At 37.2% G+C, this 25,197-nt stretch overlaps 1 protein-coding gene across 7 annotated transcripts in view; it reads right to left on the bottom strand.

Moving 5' to 3' along the window:
- Slc25a21 (solute carrier family 25 member 21) overlaps positions 1–25,197 on the bottom strand; it is a 468,932-nt gene that overhangs the window by 47,880 nt on the left and 395,855 nt on the right. For 5 of the 7 annotated variants that reach the window (XM_074068136.1, XM_074068138.1, XM_074068134.1 and 2 more), the window contains 2 exons: positions 9,451–9,517; positions 2,522–2,581 (listed from right to left, as the gene is read on the bottom strand). In XM_074068136.1, the coding sequence (XP_073924237.1) occupies positions 2,522–2,581; positions 9,451–9,517 (127 nt within the window). The remainder of the gene's footprint in view (positions 1–2,521; positions 2,582–9,450; positions 9,518–25,197) is intronic. The other 2 variants (XM_074068137.1, XM_074068135.1) reach the window with 1 other exon arrangement.

The following is a 25,197-nucleotide window of genomic DNA, read 5'->3' as shown; positions in this document are numbered from 1 at the left end:
GTCCTGGTTCTGCCACTTAGTGGCCATGTGACAAGAACTGCCCTGTACAGGAGTTTGTACACAAAGGTGGTCAGCCAAGGGCATGTGTAGGTTGAAATCCACTCTGCACCCTCTTGCTAAGCTAGAGCCCTGGAGAGGTAGCCTTTTCATGCACCTGTGCAGAGGCACTGTATGTGCTACTGAGACTGTGAATGAATCACAGAACCTTTTGCAAGCCACAGTTTTTTCATCTGAAAAATGTGGATGATAACATCTAATTTCTCTACCTCATAAATTTATTATAAAAGTCAAAATACTTGTGAAAGCTCTTTGAGAGTGCTTTACAAACACCAGTGTTCTTATTGCACATACAAAGAGAGGAAGAATGGATGCATACAGATTCTCAGGGAGAAGGAATAACTAATGTTTTCCTTTTATCCCACTTCATTATAATTTCAAGCATAATTTGTATAGGGTAACTGACCAAATATTTTATTCATTTATCTCAGACTTCCATCATGGAAGCCAAAAGTGGAAGAAAAAAAAATACGCTTCCCAAACTCTTCTGACTGGGAAAGCTAAAATCCAGATGTTCAGGTTTTTATTACGTACTATATATATGCAATCTTCCAAGTAATTCACTTTTTTGTTCTTCTATAAAGCTCAGCTACATGTGCTGTCAGAACTAGTGTTCAGCAGTCCCTTGTCATAAGAATTGATCAGATATCAGCAGATCATGTTACCTAGATTGCTGCAGAGACCTGCCTTTACTGTGGGGGTTTGCAGTCTCCTGGGCTTTTCACGTGAGTACCAGGGTATATTTAATGGCTAAGTGCCACAGTGTATCAAGAAAGAAACTGGAATAAATGAGTTCAAGAAGAGAACCATATACAGTGTGCATGCTTTCAGTTACTGAAACTGGAGTGGCCAAGTGCTTTTCTGTTTCCACTCTCAAGACCAAAAGACCTGCAGTCTCTCACATGGTTCCAACGCTCAACTCAAGAACAGCCAGCTGGCCCTCTGGAAACCATATTTATTGTCTTTTACTAGGAAGTATTTAATACTCTTTTTGCCAAGATGTTTCAAGGTTAAGAATGACATTTAGGGAAGACATTGAGGGATTAAAAGCAAAATCTTAATGTAATTTTGAGATTCGTAGTATGATTGCTCCTTTCTGGGACGTGTGCCTCACAGTCACCCTGTTTAGTCAGGAAGCTAGACAGAGATTTCTTTGTCATAACAAAAGGTATTTCTTTCTTAACAGATTCTGTATAGAAAGAGGACATATATGATTTAAGAAACAATAACAAATATTTCTTCTTGGATGGTGTGTTTGCTAGAATTTATACTCTGAAATAAACCTTTACAAGTGAAGTACAGATGGTGCCTGATACACATTGGTTCAACCTACAATTTCCAACTTTATGATAGTGCCAAAAATGAAACAAATTCCATACTACAAATTTTGAATTTCAATCTTTTCCCAGGCTAGCAACATGCGTACCATACTATCTCCTGATGCTGGATCCTGGCAGTAGACCAAAACTCTTAGTTAGCTGTGCCACCAGGAGGGTAAACCACCTATACTCTACAGCGTACCGTGTTGCTAAGTTATAATATCGGTAGGTTAAATGCATTTATGACTTACTATGTTTTAAATTTATGGTGAACTTATGGGGCTTGGCTCCATCATGAATTGAGGAACATCTATAATGAAAGAGTTGATGTTCAGAATATTATTATATCAGTTGAGTTTTGAGGTACATTTCAGCAGGCAAATGGGAATTTCCCCAGGGACTGGAAGGTCCACTGGCAATTGGAGCAACAATGTCCTTTGTTTTGTTTTCCTTTGCAGATTTGGAGGGAGAAGTGAGTGCATTTTCTCTTTCTCTGAGGCTCTTGGGGCACACACATTTGACCAATATAATCTAACTTGCTTTATGAAGAGTTATAAAGTCACCAAGAAGAAGAGAAGTGGCATAGGGAAATGTCCAAATCGCTAAGTGAGTTTTGTGTAATAGTTGAGCTGTGTCATTGCAAGATCACTATTCTCCCTGGCCAAGTTGTTTATAGTCATTCCTGTAAAAGGTCCCTCAGTCTGTGCCTGACCACAGAGTGATTTTGTGACTTGAAGTCCTATATTTATTATAGCTTGAGCAACAGCTGGAAAAGTGACCTGCTAGAAAGCAATCTCAGGCACATTGACTTTCACATAAATAGATATGTGCAGTGTGGATGTAAATACATACACATTTTGCTTTAAAAGAGTCTTTGATAAATGCACTCTTTATTTATATTCTTGACCATATCTCATATAGGCTTTTCCAAACTTATTGTTATTATCATAAATTCATCACCGGGAGCTATAAAATGGCCAAATTGTGAGTTATTAGGAAGATGGCTTTCAACAAGTAGCGGAACATAGAATAACTCAAATTCATATTTTAGTAGCTGGGCTGAGAGAATCAAAAGGTTTTTTGTTTCTAGATTTTGCTTTATGAAATAACACACATACTTAAGTATAATAAATACTCTCACTTACCAGTGCTGGTGACAGTGACATATATCCTAGCAATTTCTTGTACTGCTCAAAGGTGAAAAACTGTGAAATAAAACCAAGCCCAGAGATTTATAATAATTTCCTGCACAAGCCTCTTAATTGACTAAAATTTCTTTATTTAAAATCATCATATCTACCAGCATTTATAAAAATGATAAACCATCTAACAGATTTTAATACTGTCTCGGGTAGTTGCCATTGGATCTTATTTTAACATTCACATTTTTCAAATGCAGTTATAATCACCTACAGAAGAGCTGATGGAATCCTTTATAGCAATAAATGAACCATACAACTTCCATTTACCATGACCATTTTCAGTTTCCCCAGACATCAATAGACTTCTTTTTTTATGGCAGTGATTCAAAATTATAGGCGAAATCTTTGGCCTCCTATGTTTTCTCTATGAACAGCTTTCCCAGTGAGTACCCAATTTTCTAACACACTTGTAAAAGACATCTATTTCTCAGTCTTAACTTGCATTTCTATTGCTGTGCCTCCTGACTGCTCCATGGAATTATTAAACATTAAGTGATTATGAAGATGGCATGACAGCATGAGGCCTGAGTTCAATCCCTAGTACTGAAAAAAAAGTGCCATGACAAACCAGGGAAAGGTCCAACAAGGTTATCTAGTCCATTCATGCCTTAAAGCAAGACTGTCCTCAACCCAAATGGAGACAGCTACTCATTCCTTCCTTTAAAATCTAAACAAAGCAAGAAGATGTGATTCTTATGATCATGATCATTAAGATATTAATTTCTTCAGAGATGATATTTAATTCTTTCTGCAAACAAGTTTCAATGGAGGCAAGTTGAATTAATTACTTCATAACGTGTATTTTCCTCTCCTCTCTTTCTATATTTTGGGAAACAACTCTGCTTAGACAGGATGTTCTACTCCTGGGTAGTCAGTTGGGTAACTGCCAACATCACTGATAAGGGGTACTCTTAGGATCTGGTAGGTCTGCTTCTCAGGATCCAAGAAATAGTATGGGAAACCAAACATTTTTTACTCTATTACTTTATAACCCAATAAAATGGTCAAGAAAAAAACATAGTTTTGGGGGCCAGTAGTGCTCTGTTGTTAGAAGGAGATGGTTCCTTATAGATATGGTCTAGGGAGCCTTTGGATAGCCAAAGAATCATAACACCAGATGGATTTTGATTCTTTTAAAAGACCTAAGAACTACTTTTGTGCCACGGTCCTTTAGATCAACCATGAATTTGTACTTCTCTAGAACAAGAATTCACGCAATTAGTCATCTAGTAAAATTTTATTAGATTCCTTCCATTCTAGGCAGTAGGAATCCAGTAAACAAAGCACAAACCCCTGTTTCTTGATGCCACACTCTAGTGGACAGTGTTAACATAGTACTCAGCAGGTACCATTACTATCATGATGAGAAATGCAGTGGAGACCAATTATCATAGAAGGAAAAGTGTTAGTCTTGGGTTTAGAGACAATTTACTTTTCTTCTGTTTTATGATTGCCATCATCTCTAGGCTTTGATAGTCACCTTGTTAGAATTTTGAAGTTCACAGTCCTGAATCTGGGTCCTGGCTATGCCATTTAATTGTGCAAGCATGAGCAAGTTGCTTAACCTGTCTAACCCTCATCAACACAGAACTTATCCATTAGCATTGTCATTAAATAAGGGAATTTAAGTAAGATTCCCTGACATGCCTGGCACATAGGAGACTTCTGAAAAATTTTGGTTTCAGTTTCCTTTCCATGTCTTTACTTAGATTATCAAAGGATAATGTACCACTCATGAGAATATACTGTGGTCCAGGAAATAGGTTATGACCTTTGCATGTGCTTCTGCATTGAATCTATATGGTAATATCACTAGATAAGAGGCTAGAGTATATGCATAAGTCTCATGATACATGGGAGTAAGGGACTGAGATTCTTCCTAAGTCCAACTCTAAAGCCTGTGTCTGCTCTTACCCCTATACTATACTTAGTCCCTGCTCTGCTCTGCTTGTTAGTGGTTTGGGAAATGAGTTTCTGTCCTGGGGCTTCCTTGCTACTGGGGATGAGGTCTTCTTGCCTTCCATCACACCTGAGATGGTCATGAAGAATCTGGAAGTCCTAGAATTCCTCAAGACAGAAGATTTCAAACTTTTGTGACCAAAATCTACATAAAATATTTATCAAACACACATTGCATAAGCATGTGGTCTTGCATTCATAAATGAAATAAAACAAGGATATAAAACAATATTTACTCTTTCTGTATAATGACTGTATTTTTTCTGGTCTATTTCTTTAAAATTTTTTTTCTGGTCACAGCCCATTATATCCACTAAGTTGATTTCATGGCCCATGGATCATGACCCACATTTTGGAAATACTGCTTTAGGGACTCCAGTCTAAGGGATTGGGTTAAGGGAAATTCTGGATGATGATGGACTTCATAGAAATCTCCACTGTCTTAGTAACTTCCAGGATGAAGATGCATCTGTTCAGTATTTGTCTTTGTTTTATTTTTTATCTTCTGGTCATTACAAGGGTTAAAGACCAAAATGGAGTCAAGAGAAAAGTCTAGGGACATGCACTCAGCAATTATCACAGGGATTTCCAAGTCTACACCTTGGGGCAATTCTAGGCTTTTGTTTTTTGTTTCCCTACTTCTAAAATCATTTTTTAAACCCAAATTATTTCTAGCAATCTTTCTGAAAGCTTTGAGTAAATGGCTAGGAAAAAATGATTCAGGTTCCTGGGAATAAAGGAGCCTTACACAGTGATAAATTACTGGTGTACCAAATCAAAAAGGAATAAACAGTACATTATGATATATTTAAATAAGTAAACAGGGCTCAAAACAAAAATCTTATTTTAATTTGTACCTTTCCAACCAAAACCTCATTGACTGAATATAAAATAAAACAGTATCTCAAGAAAAGGAAAGCTAAAAATATTTTTAAATGGGTTTTTAATAATAGTAAAATAATATAAAAGTCTTTATTGTAATTTGAAACCAATATTTATTAAAAACATTCATTCATCCATATATTAACAAATATTTATTAGATGTTTCCTATGTTTAAGGCTTAAAGAGCATTATACTCTCTCTCTCTCTCTCTCTCTGTCTCCTAGAGAGAGAGACTGGAGTTTGAACTCAGAGCTTCATGCTTGCAAGATACTCTTAGGAACAAATTGACTAGCTGTTATTTTAATTCCTTTCCATACAACACTACTCCTTAATGGCTTTCATTGGTATTTCTTAATAATTTCTTAATCACAATATTAGTTCATACATCGATTGATTAAAGTGTCCTATTATTTAAGATGTGAAGCTACATTCTAAGGATGAAATTCAAAAGGTCAGGGGCTAGGGGCATGGCTAAAATAGTAGAGTGCTTGCCTAGCAAGTATGAGCCCTGGATTCAATCCCTAGTATCACAGAGAAAAGCTCAGCAAAAAGTTTCCTCCAAAGTCATGCAAATCACAGCTAAGAAGTTTTGAAACCATTCATACTCAATCAAGGTAATCTGGAACCCAAATTAATTTCTATATAACTTGTGCTGGAATCCAGAAATTGGTAATCAGGCTGGATTTATGGTCTATGTGATCCTTGGAGAAGTGTCACATTATGGTAGGGCAGGGGACATTTGTATACCTTGCCTGGTAGAACTAGTTCTTTACTTTTCACTTTATTTTCAAACCATGGTCATTAAGCAGAGTGATGATCAACCTGACACTCTGGATATTCTATTCTGGGAGGATGCAGTTAAGTTATATAGAAGCACTTGAATCTTGCTTTTAACAAGTGGGACCTGAGGAGTGCACAATCTAGGGCTAATTCTTACCTACCCCTGAGGCAAGACCCTTCTGAGCCCTCCTCCCAACACCCTGTGAGTGTTGAGTCTTTCCAGGTTGGTTGATGGGTAAAGGCCCTGTTCCTAGTCCTGTGTTATTGCCAAGAAGTGTGCCTCTAACCCTGTTGGATGGTTCTTTTCTTTTTTTGGTGGGCCTGGGATTTGAACTCAGGAGCTCTACCACTTGAGCCACATTTCCAGTCTTTTTCACTTTGTTTATTCTGCTGGATGGTTCATTCCTGGGCCTTTGCAGCTTCCTCACAGGCCTGCACTGGACAGTACTTCACTGAATGTTTACAACAGGGTCCTTCTTCAGACCTTAGGAGCTCTCTTTCCACGAAGCTTGCTTTTCCTTGGTACTCTGTCCTGTGAGCTCTAGCTACCTTGCTTTTCCTAGCCTCTCAGTAACTTCTTGACTCAGGAAGTTCACTGGGTTCTGCCTTTATTTCCCCAGCATACTCAGGGCCTGGGAATACTCTTAAGTCAGTAAGCTAGAGCAATCACAGGGTTCATCTGGTTTGTTTTCCCCTATCAGGTAGTACTGTACTTCATTTTCTGGTGTCTACGGTCTTAAAAATTATCTCATATGTTTTGTTCATTGTTGTTTCAAGTAAGAGAGTAAATTTGGTCCTTATTGCTCCATCTTGACAGGAAGTGGAAGCCTTGGCTCTCAAGATACTCTAAATAGTAAATGTAGGAAGGGAATTTGAGGAAGCAGAATCTATATTCTGTAATATATATATTATGTAATACATATTTATGTAATATGTATTACTTTTTCTATAAATTTTCTTTCTTTTCTCTCTATATCCGTTTCATTTTTCAACTGAACATCAACTATGTGTAGACACCATAATAGGTATGTGTATACAGTAGTAAACAAATAGCTTTTGCAAATATAATCTCTCATGAGTTTGGTCAGTAAAGCAGTATTTGAAAATATGAACATAGAAAATGGTATTTCTGAACCTGTGAAGCTTAACACCAGACCGTGGGATCCAGAACTTGGAGCCCCCTATTTTTCAGGGACTAGTTGGTTTCTTTCAGAGGTCTTGGTTTCCTTTTGCTAACTCTAATACTAATTCTGTCTTCATTTTTTGAAAGGGCTCATTTATTTAGCACCAGTGGGTCTTATTTTAATGATGAATCTTATTCAAAGAATAAAATACAGATGAACACAAAATAGCTGTTTCTGATTATGATAACAATCATAACTGAAGTGTCTGTACCAGGGAACACATACACACACACATGTGTACACACAAGAGTCTCTGAATTTTTACTCCGAGGTAAACTTTGATGACATACAATGAAGCAGTTTATGGTGTATGAAATTGTTACAATCAGGTGATTGCTTTCCTCACAAATCCTAAGATAAATATCCATAAAATGAAATGTTTTCACAAACTGTGCTGAAAACCAGTGCTATCCATCTGGCAAAGATACACTCAACTCCAAGTTATACTTAAAAAAGCCAACATACTTACCATATGTTTCAATAATTTTAAGGTAAAATCTACTTGAAACAAGACGTCTGGGGCACATACACCATACCATATCCAGTTGCCCAAAAGTTCATCTGTTAACCATTGTTCTGGCAAGGAGCACCACTTTATTTTGCTTTTTTTTTTTTTTTAAGTAGAGACAAACAGTTTTGTAAAGCTCAACTTCTCTTTTTCTGTAAAAGATTGTTCAAAGTTGATAAACCTTAATCCTCTTAAAGTTTAAATTGTCTCCAATATATAGTACTAAGGAAAAATATTCCTAGAAAAACTCTAATTATAATTTACTTTATTTGTATATATAAAACACTGAACAAACGAACATATTATTCCATGGAGACGAAGTGACTTTCCTTTTGAACAGGAACTCAGCTCTGTTTGTTTACTTGGGCAATCTTTTATCAAGTGAAGCCATTTCATAATTCAATTCAGCCCTTTTGTGTACTTTGGTGAACTTTTTCCAGATTCTCTACTGCAATTCAAATTATTATATTGAAATTCGTGTTGAAGTAATAATATAAAATCACAAAACTACAGCAACAAAGAGGACAAATTTATAGAGAAAGTATGTTTTGAACCTTTGTTTTTTGCATTTAAGACCTGAATTAAATTCTATTAAATTACTATTTTGACATAATGTAAAAGTTAGATGTTTGTGTATATAAGTTGATTATTTCATCATAATTTTGAATCCAGTCGCCCCCTTGACTTAACTCAATAAAACTATTTAAGTGGTTCTTTATTGCCTTTTAGGAATATTAGGAGTGTAAATTGAGTAATGTATGTGAACAAAGCTTTATTTCATTAAAATAAATAAAAAAGTTTGAAAGGAAGTCTTTTAGTCTAAGTTTATGCTATTTCATTGAAAGAAAAGCCATATTTGGTTATGTCAGTGGGGCAGGGATACAAAGCCAGTCAGAGTCACTTCAATCAGGATTTTTGTTGAGAGAACAATAAAAAAAAAAGTGTGTGTAGAGTTCTTCTATCACCGGAGGCTCTGGCACACTCCTATTTCTGTCCGGATACTGAACGAGCAAGTATACATAAATTTCCACAGTCATGTGGTTAAAGAAGTAGAAATCAGTGTGATAGAAATAATGGTTTTATAAGCACCAGAGTAGAGAATTTTAATAGAGGAGACTAAGGGGGAAAATAAAATTGCCATGCCAAATAAATGTTATGTAAGAATCATATACAAAGAAATATAGTGTGCTTAATAAAATGAGAATGATTCAGGAAGGAATCATTTTTCCTTAATAATTATTACTCCAAAGGAATATTTCTGAATTGCTTTGAGAAAATGTCCAAGCCATTTTGTGGCTTCTGTAGTTTGATTACACGAATTTCATTCACTGATGTGTTTTTGTTTTTGTGTATTTGATTTCCTCTATTAGAGTACTTTTACCTGAAAAAACCTACGAACCCATATACATGTTTAAGAGAGTGACTAAGTCTAATTATAAAATTAAAATGATGTTGTAATTTATGCATTAAAATTGTTAATGTTTTATATTCAGTCACATTAGTGTCCTCTGGTTTATCTTGAGATGTTTCACTTGGTGGGAAGGCATACCATGCTTACCTTCACTGCTCTTTTTGGTGTTTCAGCTAAGATGGGTGGCAGAATTCCCTTGTAAAAACCAAACAGCCTGGTGGAGAAATAAAAAGATTTTATGTAAGTAAGTGAATTAGGAAACACTTTTTTTTTCTTTTTTGCGGCACTAGGGTCTGAACTCAGGGCCTCACACTTGCTAGGCAGCAGGTGCTTTTACCACTTGAGCCACTCTGCCAGCCTTTTCTTTTGTTTAGGGATAAAGCAACTAATCCTAAAGTATTCCCAGTTACTCGGTGTGGCACACCAACCGGGAAGTTTTCTTTGTTCTCACTCTAAAGTGAGCATATGGATTTGATATTGTTAGCGTTATGATATTCAGAAGATGGCTATGTGATACTGAGTCTGGGATCTCTTAGTGCACTGCTAACCGTGACCATGAGTTGTCCCTTACAGGTGAAGATGACCCTTGTCACTCTAACTCAAACTCATCTCAAACTTATTTTCTCAGTTCAAGCAATCTATAATCTCCCATTTCCTCAATCTGGTAACCAAATGAGGATTGAGTTATACCTGAAGTCACTAGACTGGATCTTTTTAAGCTAGCAAAGTGATAAAATCTTCAATTTTAGCTTTACTAACAAGCTCTGTGTCTGTGGTGCCATGGATCCCAGACCTGTTCTGAATTAGTCAAAATTATTTAACTTCTTCAATGGAAAAAAGTCAGGGAAGGCCAACTATAGGGATTCTTTCTTTCTTTCTTTCCTTTTTTCCTTCCTTCCTTCTTTCTTTCTTTCTTTCTCTTTCTCTTGCAACTCTCTCTCTCTCTCTCTCTCTATATATATATATATGTAATGCCTTCATTTTAAACTTGCAAATATATAAATAGAGGAGAACATTCTGCATTATTTTCTGAGGTAATCAGTTTTCCTAATTCAAAACTGATTTCAAAAACTGGCTACAGATAAGGGCAAGGTTCAATATGTCTCTCTGTTAGGATGGTCAGTTAACATGGGGCAGAAATTTCTCTGATTGATCCCTCAAGCTTCACCCCAACTCTCTTGAATAGGGTCTGCTTTTCCCTGTGCTTCTGGAGCAAATAGTTAAGAGTTTATTTTGACTAGACTACTGTGCCACTCAACCCAAAATAGTGACTCTCACTCTTCCACAATTCACTACCCTAAGCAGTTCACTTCAGTGAAGGGAGCAAGGGATTCCTGTAGCTTCTAAATTGTCAACTCCTTAAAGGTAGTGTGCCCTTTGGCACAGAGTCCTTGTTTTTGTGCATACAACAAAAAATTGTTAAGTATATGTTAATCAAAGGAGGAAGAAAGGAATCAAATGATCCTCTGCTATGGGATTACTTTGTTCACTCTATTTGACTTAATGGGATCGTGTTAGTATGATGACTGGAAGTAAAACAGTCATGATTTGAAGAGCTATGAGAATTCATGAATTGCCCTACCCCCTCCATTTTAACTTCTGGTGCCTCAAGTTCTCACATCCACACTTATTTCCTGAAGATACATGCAAAAGTTAAATCCTTTTCATCATTGTAAATTAGTTATTACTTAATTTTCAGCAAGAGAGTGGCTTAGCATGGGTTTGAGCTTCCCAAAAGATAAATGTGATTTTGTTGAATAGAAGTTCTGTGTCTATAATGAAAGAGTTTTCTTAGTTTTGCTCTTTCTGTGCTGATGTTTTCACATCTGGAAGATTATGCCTGGTTATGGACAAAATAATTAAGAGGAACACTTAAGCAGGTAGAGCTTTAAAACAGAGTGTGCAGGTTACCAGAAAGACTTGAAATCCAATATGATAGAGAACAGTTATAGAAAGAACATGATGGAGCTCTTGAAAGGCAAGCATGAAGGAAAGATATTAGATTTTTCTGTTTGTCTCCAGGTGATAGAACTGGGACCAACAGGTGGAAGCAACAAAGAAAGACAGATTTTTGGCCAGTTGGAGCTTACTGGGAGGAGTACTTCTAAAGTCAAAACTGTTTAAAGATAGAATGAGCTCTGCTGAAAAGTAGTTAGCTCCAATTTGGCATGTGTCAGAACAGCCTGGACAACCACTGGGTATCAATGTCAGGGAAAGGATGTGTACAGCAATGGGTGGACTTGATGGTTCTCAAGCTTTGTCTATTTAGATTCTGCTATTTAAGAAAAGAACAAGAAGGCCTTGGAAAGTGCTTTTCTGAAGGAACACTCTGCCTTAATTCATAGTTTTGCCTCAAATATAACACTGTTTCTCCAAAGGAGAGCTAAGTCTTATAAGCAACACAAAAGGACTTCATTTTAAAAGTGATGGGAGAAAATATTAAAAAGCGGTGTAAGGCAGGAGGGAAGAGAAAAGCAGCTGGAAGAAGCATAAGGATTTAATGTGAAAGAGCTGGGAGGTCCAGAGGACTCTGCTTCATAAGTTGGCGATGCTTCATTGATGGGCTCTCCTTCTCCTTTCTCTGTTAACCTTCTTTCATGTGTACTCCCCCATGTCTGAGCATTTTAACAGTAAATGAACAGTTTTAACTGAAAATTCTGAGGGACCATAGGCAAATGAGAGGCTAGAACCATCTACTTCCTCTCATTGTTTTCACAGTATATTCACGCAATTGGAGTCAAGTATGGAATAGTCAAGCCAGCACTGCCTCTGCAGACAATGGCCACATCCAGCTATTTAAACCACTGGAACCAACATATTAGTACAGAATGACACAGCTCGGAGACAGGGGTTGATTGAGTATCTTACTCAAATGGGTCCAAATGGCATTCTACTTTGTCTCACTCTGATTCAAGCTAGACCCATCAGAGCTTTTCTCCAGGGTTTTGGAAAGGGTACTGAAAAGGTCAGTCTTGCTCTGTGTGATTAAAGCTCTCAGACATAAAGCTAACATGTCAATGGCAGTCATGTTTTCTGCCATTTGGAAAAAAGTCAATCTGCAATGATTTAAAAAAAAGAAGGAAGTCACTATTCAAAGAGACACAGAATCAAGAGAGTTCTGGTGCTGTGTCTGTAACTCTGGTGCTTAGTTACATCTGGACTCTCTTGAATATTGTTAATTACCTCTGCCTTTAATTCTATGAGATGAGCAGTAAAATTTTCAATAAATTCTCTTTTTTACTTAAATAAGTGTATGTTGGATAAAATACTTACACCTCAGAGTCCTAGATCCAGAAAGTAAACCTCATGGTTCCCATAGCCAAAGTGCTATTGCAGGACATCCAGGCCATGTCTTCTCACAGGACGGAATTTTTTAATTTACTTACATACATAACTATTACATATTACATAAATATAGGGGAAATGTGAACAAGGCCTCGACCTGACAACCTATTTCTCTGACTGGTTTAGATAGCTATTGAAAGTTTTCCTTGTGGGAAATATGACAGACAGGTTAAGAAAACAAAGGAAATGATCATGTTTTATGAAGAAGGCACTTTTTTCTGCCAAGAGACTGATTCCTATTATTCACACACACTGTTCATTCTGCCTTCATGTAATTTGGGTTTGCTATAAGAGCATATAGCTTTTTAGGACAACTATCAAAGAAGTGAAGAGATTGGTGACACATGTCTTAACATACTCCATGCTGCTTACTTCTCGAGAAACAGATTGCTGCCTTTGGTCTACTTGCTGGATTAACAGACAATGGGATTCTAAATGTTTATGTAGCATAAGGCACCACTTGGCTTATAAGTTTTGACCCACGTCAAGCTAACTGGAGAAATCTTTAGAAGAGGCACAAGAGTCACTGAAAGACTTCTTATGAAGTGCAGTATGAAGTATATGGTAGCCCTCATAGTTTGTTCCTTAAAGTGTTACTTTTAAAAGGGATGAGTTTGATTTTAACTGTCTGATGTGGGAAAATATGAACTTGGAGTTTTATGGACTTTCATTGATATTCTTAGAAGTAAAAATAGTCAAAATCTGATGAATGCTCCATATCTACTAGCTACTCTGCATTAAAGAGGCACATGTAGATATGTGTACACACAATAATCTCAGTGAACTTTCATACTCATACTTTGAAATAGGCATCTTTATTTTTCTTTTATTTTATAGGTGAAATCTACTCTGTCACATCATTGCCAAATGGAGTACAATGACTTACTCAAGTTCTTTTGCCCTGTCACAGTTCATGGCCTGACTATTGGGCTATACTATATGGAATTTTTGCTTGAAAAGCTACTTTTTTTCAATGCTAGGGGTCAAATCCAGGACTTTACACATGCTAGGCAAGAGCTCTATCACTGAGCTATAGCTCCGGCCTGAAACAAAACATTTGAAAAGTTATTTAGTAAAAACATTTAAAAGTTTTTACTTTTAAATTGAAAAACATTGAAAAGTTATTTATGTTGCAACAATATCTTATTATTTCTTATTTCAAAAAAAAAGCAGAAATGGCGATTTAAAGTCAGATCTTTACTCCAATTTCCATTCAATTGTGTTGTAAAGTATTATCAAACACTAAGTGTATAACTGATAGCATTGGTCTAAGATAAACGAGATCATTTTTGTGAAAGCTTTTGGATTGTTAATTAAATATTTTCTAGTTGTACAAGAATAAGAAAATAAAACAGGCCTTAGGATAAACATTTTTATCCCTAAGAAAAATTTTTGCTTTAAGAAGCATGCCAGGATAATTCTGTCATTGTAAGAGAAGGAAAATTAATCCTTCAGCAATATGATAAAGCACTGAAACATTAACATTACATATTAAAACAAAATTGTTATTATCCACAATGTCAGTGGGGAAAACTATTGTTTACTGACTGAACAAATCCACCCTCTCACTTTCCTGTTCCTCAGAGGTCAGGTGTTCACCGTTCCCTACGCTCAGGGAGGACATTCCTTCTCTATCCCATGTGCAGAAGCAGGATTGTTCAAGACAGTCATGGTAATCCTCATTCCTTGCTAGTGAGTGGGTTGGCCAGGGGCATATGATCCAAACCTAGTGGGACCAGTGAAGACTGTACTGGAAGTCTTGGATTTCTAGTCTAAGAAAAAAAGGTACTGAGAATTAAAGTCCCTCTGTAGAGGATGTGGTCCTTATTTCATAAGATGCCTATTCATGGCAGTCAAGTGAGACATCACAAGCTAAGGACAGCAGAATAGAAGGATGCAAAGGACCTGAATCTTGATGACGTTACTGGGTTACTGACATCCTGACATCCTACCTCCATATTTCTGATTATGCAAAATTAAAAGTAAACGTTGATTATTTCAGCTGCTTTTAATAATGTCTTCTGTTAACCTACAACTAAAAGCATTCTGGTATAAGTAGCCATTAATACCTAACTCGTTTCTGAAAAAGTCTTAAATTGTGATTCTTAAACCATAATCAAATTGAAGATGATTGTTAAATGTTAAGAAAACATTAAGGAAGAGAAGATTGGACGGACCGTGTAAAAGTGGTTGTAGATTGTTTCTCTTAAGGGGCCCATCACATGGTACAGTCTTATCCCATTAGTGTGATTACCTGGGAGAAAGTCCCAAACCACAGATGGAGATGTTAGCAGACCAAAGTTATACAGTAAACATGAGTATGAGGTTCCAGGTCTCCAAAACCATTAGATCATGATGGTATATATACTAATAAGAGTTGTTGTCCACAAACCTGGTAGACAAAGAGTACTATAATATTGGATCACATTTGTTTTTGATTGTGTAATCAAAACAGGCCTTGTAGTATTTAGGTATGTCTATAAAATGAAGATCAAAAACTACATTGCACGCGTTCTTCTCGGAGACACAACTCACACATAGCTTATTTGAAATACAGATTTGTGCCAAGCCCCACAAAATAATTTTATCCCTCATTTCCCCACCTTCATTTTAAAGTGTGAAACCATTTAACATATGGGTGGCTACAAGGTCATAGAGCAACGATTGCAAAGAGGCTGATTGTGTGGCAACAAGCAAATATGGAACTTCCTGTGACTTTCGGCTTGTGTCCAGTCTCAGTGGTCCATGTATGGCAAGTTAAATGCTAGAAGACATCTTTCTGCTGTCTTTCATTAGTAAGATCCAGTTTAGGTATCCTTGTTTTAAGGTCAAAATTATAGACACCAAGAGACCAGAGTTCCAGACAGATCTTTAATTAAATATTGTGTTCCTGACAACACCTTTATTTCATTTGGATGAATGAAAAAAAAGCTACTTGTTTTAGCTACTACAATCCAAAGGCTTTGTGGTAAACAGTGGGTAAACAGGGGTGGGTTTAACATTCTCAAAATCTGACTCAGGTGAAGAAATAAAAAGGAATGGAAAAATCACGTGTTGTTCTGCCCTTCCGTTTTTCTCTCTGAGTCATCCTTTGTTGGTTTTGCTCTTATTTTTCTAACTTAGTATATAGAAAACATTTGCTTGGAAATCATTTCTACTGTAGAGGTGGACTACTTCTGCAAGCAGGCTAGGAAATTTCCTGAGTTGCTAGGCTATTCAGTAGGTTTTGGCATTCGGAGCAGCAATGTAGAATATTTTCTTTGTGCTCCCAGTGAGAAAGATAAACAATATAGCTGCTTCACAACAGACCTTTAGAGAAAGTCAAACTCTGTTGTCTATCAGAAAGGTTATCATCAAGCTCAGCTGATAAATTCATAAGACAATAGAAATATGAGGAAATACTGAATAAAATATATTCCCTTCTAATAAGGGAAAAGATCAATGTACAAATCTCCTGCCCATGGAAACTAAGGCTTTTCCTGGTGGTCAGAGGGGAAGTGTTTTGGAACCCAAACTGCCAACTCATAAGCCAAGTACAGGAACCATCACAACGGGAAAGCCAAGATAGAGACATACATTATATGAGGCCGAAACTGTCAATTATAGAAATAACTTCCAAGGTGAAAAAGCCATGAGAAGGATGCTTTCACCTGTATCCTACTGCTTTGCCAAAAACCTGGCATTCAAGACACATCCAGAGCTGCAATAATACTCACCAGTGATGCATGAAGTAAGAGCGACAGGGAAAGTGACACCAGATCCCCAGTTGGGGAAATTGGAAGCATTAACACGTTTGTATACCTAACAGAGCACAATTACTACATTTTATTTTGTTTCAACAGTCAGGACTTAAATGAACATCACCATTCAGTTCTGTTCTGGGCAACCATCCAAACTCATCTTTGGGACAGTTGATTTTGAAGCCTTACCGTCAATCACTTCTTCACAATTTGTTCTTCTTTCAAGCTTCAGGCATCCTCCTGATTTCCATTTCTTGTTTGGAAGCCTTGAGTCATCTCTTCTGGCAACACAACCAACCCAGATCAGTCATTTTCTCCAAATTATATTGAAATAGGGACCTTGCTAGTTTGTTGTTTTCTTTTTCCTTCTTTCTTTTACATAATTTTCCCTTTAAGAATCTCCTAATACAGAACTGATTGAAGGCATACAATATCCTCTTTCTCTCGCTGCTGTCGAATCCAAGTTTCTTACCCACATGTTGTGGTTTTATAATTAAAACAAAGAGGGTTGCACTCAGTCCTGAGTTACAAGTGCACGATTTCCATTGCTAGATGGATCACACATCCCAGGGCATAATTCTGGCCAATACTACACCTTTAGGGCATAATTCTGACATCATTTGCACTCCACAAGTCTCAGCAGTCCACAGAATCCAAATGAAAGAGTGAGTTGCATGGCTCTGTTATTTGAATTATGTAGAATCTGCAATCTGAAGTTCACAAAATTGCAGGCATTTGTGGTCATTTTCATTTAATCAAAAGACAGAGGGAAACTGTGCATCTTTCAAAAAAGAGGAAAAACATCTCAGAAAGGGTAAATAACAGATTCTTTTTCTAAAAAGCAGCAAATTAACTTCAAGAAAGCACAACATAAAAGTTTTAGCAAACACTAACATAAAACTAACGAAAGTTTTCCCTACTCCACTTATATCAGGTCTTCAGACACAAGCAATACAGTTTTTATTATTCATTACTGAGAATTAATTAAGTTTCTGCATATGGTCCTTAGATAGGTTTGTTACTCTAAGCCATACCACTTTCATGATATGCTGTATGAGGGATTCTTTAAAGTTTTCCTTAACACACATTTTAAATTGAATCTTCAATTTGTAATTGAATCTTTACCACAACAGTTAAACTTTATTGATGAGTCTAAAATAAAACAGCAAGTTTGATTTTCTAAGATACAAAAAAGATCAGTTTAGCTGTCAGCATCATTTAGGAGGTAGGTCTATGGCTCCGTTCCCTGGAAAGCTGGCAGAGTTCTTGACTCACTAAATGTACTGCTCAGTTCAGCCCACGGAAGGCATTAGCGTGATATAAGAGCCAGAACTCTGGTGGAAAATGCTAAAAGCAAAGAAGTGAAAAAGACATTTGAGAAGCAACCAAAGTGGTAAAAAACGTTGGTAAAATGTGAGTGTTAATTGCCCCATTAATCTATAAGTGACTTACTTTTATAACCAACGACATGGTAAGTGTATTACTTTTCAGTGACAGCAGCTTATTTTTGTTCATAAAGATGAACACATTTCCATTAGGAAATAAGAATCATTTAAGGGCAGCCTTTCCCTTATGTGGATGGCACCTATGAGGAAAAGAACTAAACATAGTAGCACTTGAATGGTATTACATTAAATGTATATATAAAAATATAAAAGTCTGCATACACTCATACAGCTGAATATTTATATACATATGTAGATCCATATACACAGGTGACTTGTATATTTTTAACTGGATAGAATAGGTATTATTTACATAATTTACCATATTTAATTCATATAATAATCTTCTTGAGGGACAATGGCCATTCCTGTTCTTTATCAGTCTCCTCTCTGGCATTTAGTATTAATTTGAGGTTACTTGTCAATAAAGGCAATATGAACTTGGTCTTGACTTTGGCTCAACAATGTGTTAGCTGTTCACCCTGCATGGAAAATTCTTGGTGTACAAGGTGAGCAAATTAATTCTAAAGCAGTAGAGAAATTGTTGATGCCAGGTCTCTATACACCTACTTATGGAGGTGAATGAGTTGCCTGATTCAATAGCTTGACCTCACTACAGGGCTGTATAGTGTTTGACTGTTGCTGGGGAAGAAAGTCTCAGAATTCAGAGATAGCCTTCACAAATGGAATTTTACCTAGGTGTGTGACTCAGTGCCTAAGGAATTCACACCCTGTTATGGAATCCTGCTACAACCAATTAACACATGTTTGGGCTGTTTACTTCTGAAGTATAGGTCACATTTGGAAGTGTATTAACTTTTTGTGGCCATCCATTATAGTCTACCCCAAAATCAATTTCTTAATTTGTGTCCTTTAGTGGTATAAAAATTAAATGCAAAACAAAAAAATTAATGCAACTCAACACTTATGAAGCCGCCAAATAACCAAGTACATTTTGTGGGTTACAAATTACAATCTGATTTAGTAGACTTTAAATTCATTAATAGACTTGAAAGGAAAATTATTGTAACATCTTGCATTGCTAGTGGAATTGAAAGTATTGAGGGAAATCTTAGAAGCAAAAATAGCAATCACCAGAAATGCTTTATAATTATCATCCCATTCAAGTTTTACATGACATAATACCAGTATCTTCTTTTTACAGAAAAGGATGAGGAAACTCACAAAAATGAAGTAGCCTTCCTCCTAGCCAAACGGCTAGTAAATGGTGGTGTTGGGATAACAGCACAGGTCTCTTTGACTCCAAAACCTCAACTCTTGAAGACTTGCTTTGACTTCTCTGGGAAACTGCGTTCTTCCTCCTGGCTCTGGTGACTTTTTCTTTGACTGTGTGTCTTGGCTGGATGAAGGCCCCTGACAGGGCTCTGATTGGCTTCTGGGAGGAGCTAAAATGATGTTTTTTGAACAGAGAAACAGCTGAGCCAAGGTTTGTAATTCCTTTTGCCATTCACAGTCCTCTGTATCAGTTTTATAAGTGCTTGAGTTCATATTTATCTGACTAATGCACAAGTTAAATGGATAGTCATTGAGCTTTCTGGATTTAATGAGTCAAAGCTATGTGCTTTCTATGGATTTCGGGATGTATATACTATTCCAGATGACTTTGATAAAGTGTTTACTTCATATCACATTATTGATAAATAATTAAGGTTAACTGTTTCCCTACCTAACTCCCTCAATGTCCTAGAAAACCACTACTTAATTTATAAAACAGAATTCAAAACACTTGAAAAATGATGCTGAAGACTTAGTTTCTGGACTTATCTCTCTCTCTGGTGATTTCACCCAGTTCCATGACCTTACCACCACATGTATATCATACATTTCCAGCTCATCCATCCACTTGGATATCTAATAGATACCACACAATTAGCATATTCAAAATGAAGTATGGATTTTCCTTCCACAAACTTGTTCCACCCACAATATACCCCAGATCAGTTAGTGGTAATTTCATCTTTCCATTATTAGGCCAGAAACTTTGCACTCCTACCTCAGTTCTTTCTTTTGCTCCTCTCTATTGCTCTAGTTCAAGCGCTGACCGTACTTCACCTGAATCAGTACAATAGGATCCTCACTGGTTTCCATACAGTCTGTTCTCAAAGTCATCCCAGAATGGGTCCCATTAGAATAAAAAGTGGATCATGTCATTCCTCTGCAATAGATCTCCCAGTGTCTTCTCCTTAGAGCCAAAACAAAACCCCTGCAAGAGGCCCAGGCACTCTGCTCCTATCCTTCTGTGTTCTATCTTCCCCTCACTGCTACTCCTCTTTCCTTGGTTTATTCCCCTCCAGCCTCACTGGTCCTCCAGCCTCCCTTGGATAGGAATACCTCCCATCCCCCACCTCCCATCCTCCCACCCCACTCTAGTGCCTTTCCACCTGCTGATTCATCTTGTCTGGGTCCTCTCCTGTGGCTCACTGCTTGCCTTCTTTGTGTCTTTACACAAATGTTCTCTTTTCCATGAGGCTTGATCTACCCTCTCTTCTGTTGAAAATCACAACACCCTCACCTGAGTGCTACATCTTTTTTCTGCCTGATTTATTTATCTTTATAGAACCTAGTCTTTCCGCCAGACCTGGTGGTACACATGTGAATCTCAGCATTTGAGAAGCTGAGACAGGAGAATTGTGAGTTTGAGGCCAGCCTGGGACATAGCGAGACCACTTCACCAAAAACCTAGAAGCAGGACAACACAAACAACTCTCTGTTGTTCCTACTAGGCTGTCAGCAACATGAGGATAGGGCAGGGATTTTTGTCTGTGTTATTTACTAATGTCTCCCAAGGATAAATACAGTACCTGACACATAAATAGATGCTCAGTAAATATTTGTTGAATAAAAGGTTGTTTATTATATTCCCACTGATCCAGGCTAATGGTGTGTGAATAGAAAATTATATTTGGCATTTTTATACTATTCTATTTTTATTCATATGTGCATACATTGTTTGGGCCATTTCTTCCCCCTGCCCCTCCCCTGCTCCCTCCCTCCTCCCCAAACTGTCTTCTTTTCCAGGCAGAACCTGTTCTGCCCTCTTCTCCAATTTTTCAATTTCTTTCACTTTCCTACCAAATGTCAATTCTTTCTGGTTCCTTTGGTACCTTCTAGAGTTCACAAAAATGCCGTTAATGAAGAGAGTGCAGTAAGGAGATCTAAGAACTCCATATCCTTGCAGGTAATTCTCCCAGGAACTTCATGAGATCCCCCCATTTTCCTTGATTTTTGTCTTTAGTACGATCACTTTGGTGGTAGTGGGGCAAAACTGCTGGCTGCAGCAGGCTTTGTGCCCCTTACATGGCCTCTGAAGCCAGAAAGCTACAAATGTTTTTACCAGGCACCATTGCCGAATGCAAAAGCACCTTGCATCCCCTAAAACTGCTGTGGGGAGGGCTTTGTTGCTCTGAGGGCTACTTGGTTTCCTCTTCTGTTTATTTAAGAACAAGACTGAGATGCCCAAAACTGATCATTTTTTTTGTCTATATCTTCTCAAAATAGACACCTCTGTCTATCAAACTAGTAGAAATCTTGGTTGGCATAAAGCATGCTTTCTGTTTAAACACTTGAACAAAATTTCAATGAGATGATGTTACTCTCATTCTGCTAACTGTGTTGGCTTTGCAGAACAGGTATGACAGGAAGTAGCCCCTGCTGTAAAAGTGAGCAGGACTACACCTATAGCCCTGGGAGCTGAAGAATGTGGGAAAAACCTTCCCTTATGCTTTATAGAATGAACCAACAAAGAGGTCAAGCTTCTGTGGTGTTCTGCAGGTGACTGATACATACAGAAGCAACAGCACAGGGAATCTGACAAAAGATTTAGCTTCTAAAGTGCTTACACTTAGCTGAAGAGTAAAGACTATGAGTTAGCCACTAACCTAATGCTTGCACTTCTCACAAAAGACAGTAACATTCTGGGGATCTTCTGCTCCAGTGTCTTCCACGTCTCACATATAATCTGTACTTTTCATTACTGTTTCCAGGATCATTCACTTGTTTGTCAGCAGGTATTTATTGAGCCCCTACTGTATGTATAGTACAAATCATCAGCAGTATATCTAATTTAGTCATTAAAATAGCAAACATGCTTCAGTTTTATTAGTTGTCAAGTACAGAAGATAGAGAGAGCCAGCCATAGCATTTTATTAAACAAACATATAGTTTGTTTATGTGACAGGAAAGGCACGAGTCTATTTTTCTCGTACAATTATTTTCTCAGGCAACAATTGAATGCCTAAAGATTAATTTGGATTCCATCTTTGGAATTTGAATTTTCTTTCTCCAGTAAATTTACTCATTCATTCCTTGAACAATAGTTGAGTATCTATTATGTGGCAGGCAAAGCTCTCTGAGTTAAGTTAAGATGTAAACAAGTCTGACACATTCCCATGTTCACAAAACTATGATTTGGAGGAACCAGACGGTGAACAGCAACAAACAAATTAACAAAATGATGCCAGCTCAACACTAATAATCATCAGAGAAATGCAAATGAAAACCACACTGGTATTCCACTTCATGTCTATTAAGATGGCTATTAAAAAACAAGCAAACAAAAATTAGAAATAACAAGTACTGAAAAGGATGCTGGGAAACTGGAGCCCTTGTGCATTAATTTTGGATATGTAAAATGATGCCACTGCTGTGGAAAAACCTATGGTGGTTCCTCAAAAAATTAGCCATAGCTTAGCCATGAGCTCCATCAATTCCACTTCTGGGTATACATCTACCCTAATGAATGGGGAGCAAAGACTTTAACAGATATTATCATATGTCACTTAGGTATTTTGATTGTTGTGCTCACATCGTAGAATGTTCTTACACAGACCAAGATAGTATAGGTCAATGCCTTCATGTGAGCTTTTGAGGGAATCAAGAGACACGTGGATTAAATACGAAATTCTATGAAGCTGCTGCCCATGTGGCATTGCATACTGTTTCATAATAAACTTTTCTCATGACTAAGAGTACACTCTACAATAATGATAAAAAATAGTATAGCAAATACACAAGCCAGTGACATAGTCATTTATTTTCATTATCAAGTACTCTGTGCTGAACATAATTATATGTGTTATACTTTTATACAACTGGCAGCACAGTTGACTTGTTTATCCCCACACCACTAAAAGCACACTAGTGATGCACTGCTGCATCACATTGTAAGGTGATAACCTTACAATGGCTACAGCGTCACTAGGTGATAGGAATTTTTCAGCTCCATTATAATCTCCTGAGACTACTGTCATATACGTGGTCCATCTGTGATTGATCAAAGCATTGTTATATACTGTATGACTCAGTTTCTATATCCATGTTCACAACAGCATTATTTATAATAGCCAAAAGGTAAAAACAAGCCAATAACAAAATGGGATGCTATTCAGTTTTTAAAAGAGAGAAAGTTCTGACACATGCTACAACATGGATGGATTTTTAAATACCATGCCAAGTGAAATAAGCCAGAGACAAAAGAGTAAATATTGTGTGATTCCACTTACATGAGGTACCTAGAGTAGTTGAAGTCATACATACGGAAAGTAGAATGGAGATTGATAAGGGTTGGGGTGGAGGGGTACTGAATTTCAGTTTGCAAACATGAAAAAGCTCTGGAGGTAGATGGTATAATGGTTGCACAACAAATGTGAATGTATTTGATGTCACTGAAGCATGAAATGGTAAATTTTATGTTTGATATATTTTAATACAACTTTAAAAACTGATATCAGAAAGTATAAAAGTTATAAGGAAAATAAATCATGAAGGTAACTGGTTTCTATAGATGACAAACTCTGCTCCAGTCTCTAGGGAAGTCCTCACTGGAGATCCCTGCTGAGCTAGGCAGGTTTGTGTTTAGAAGAGGTACAATTAATTGGAAGGGGAGAGAAATTTTTTTAAATGATGAGTCTTAGGAACAAATTACTACATCTTTTTCCTTTTCTTTTTCTATTTTTTTTTTTTTTTGGCAGCACTGGGGTTTGAACTTAGGCCTCATGCTTGCTTGGCAGACACTCTGCCACTTGAGTCATTCTGCCAGCCCTGAAATCACATCTTGAGAGAATCCCAGGTGGTGGTAATATTAGTTTTTGGTTTGCTTTTCATGCAAGGAGAATAGATAAACCCTGATTTCCAGCAGTTTCTTGGGGTGTCCGAAAAATAGTTCATGCGCTTTAGATTCATTGCTCTCCCTAAATGGAACTTAATGCATTGTAGGCCTGTGAAGATGTTGCAAATCTAAAGCCAAATCATTTGCAAAGACACACTGGAAGCAAAGCCAAACTGCTGAATACAAAGTTATAGATTCCCAGCACCTCCAGACTAGGAAAAGCCTCTAGTCCTCTCTTCTGAACATTGATTTCTCTCTACATGTTCCCAATAAATTGTTATTGGCTTCTGATCAGGGTCCTGTGGATGCTGGAATCCTAGACTTTTCAGGGAGTCCATCCAATCCTGGATGGTTCTCTACCAGTCAGAGAGACCATTTTGCTTTGAGCCCAAACACATTTTCAGATGACTTTCACCTGTTTCTACTTGTTAGGCTAGTTTTGTATGTCTTCTTGACTGGGCCACTGAGTATCCAAATAGTTGGTTCAACATTATGTTGGATGTTTCTGTGAGAGCATTTTTGGATAAGATTAATATTTAAATCAGTAGAGTGAATAAATCAGATGGCCCTCCATAATATGAGTGGGCATCATGTAATCAGTCAAAGGCCCAAAGACGAGAAAAGGTTGATCCTCCCCCAGGAGAGAATTCTTCTACTTGTAGCCTTTGAACTGGTTCTGTCGCAGCCTCTGACCTTCAGAATGGAAACCTACAAACTTCTACTTCCATAGGTTGTGATAAAAAAAAAAAAAGAAAGAAAGAAGCAGACCAGACAACTATATGCCAAGTATCTTAAAGAAAAGAAGAAGAGCTGAAAGGAGTGGCTCAAGTGGTAGACAGCCTACCTGGCAAGTACAAGGCCCTGAGTTCAAACCCCAGTACCATGAATTTTTTTTAAAAAAAATTTAAAAAAAAAGAAGAGAAAGAGAGGGAGATGAAATTAGATAAAAGTTGCTTAATATGCAACTTAATCTTATTTCATTTTAATTTACAGATGTGGAAACAAAGATTCTTGGAGACTAAGTAACTTACTACCTCCACGTAGTTAAGTAAGTGAGATGGAACTGAAACCCAGTCTCTCTGATCAAGAAGCCTGGGGGTCTGTCCCCTGGGCCACCCCACATAGTGGGCATTTAAAAGAATTTACAGAGTAATGTGAAGTGATGGCATGAGAATGTGAAATGAAAAACAGTGCCAAAAAGAGGGGGAAAAGAGAGAAAAGATTAGTGGAAGAAAAA

The sequence above is a fragment of the Castor canadensis genome, chromosome 3 (genome assembly GCF_047511655.1).
Source record: "Castor canadensis chromosome 3, mCasCan1.hap1v2, whole genome shotgun sequence".
NCBI lineage: Eukaryota > Metazoa > Chordata > Mammalia > Rodentia > Castoridae > Castor > Castor canadensis.
This window is presented reverse-complemented; position numbering and strand designations above follow the sequence as displayed.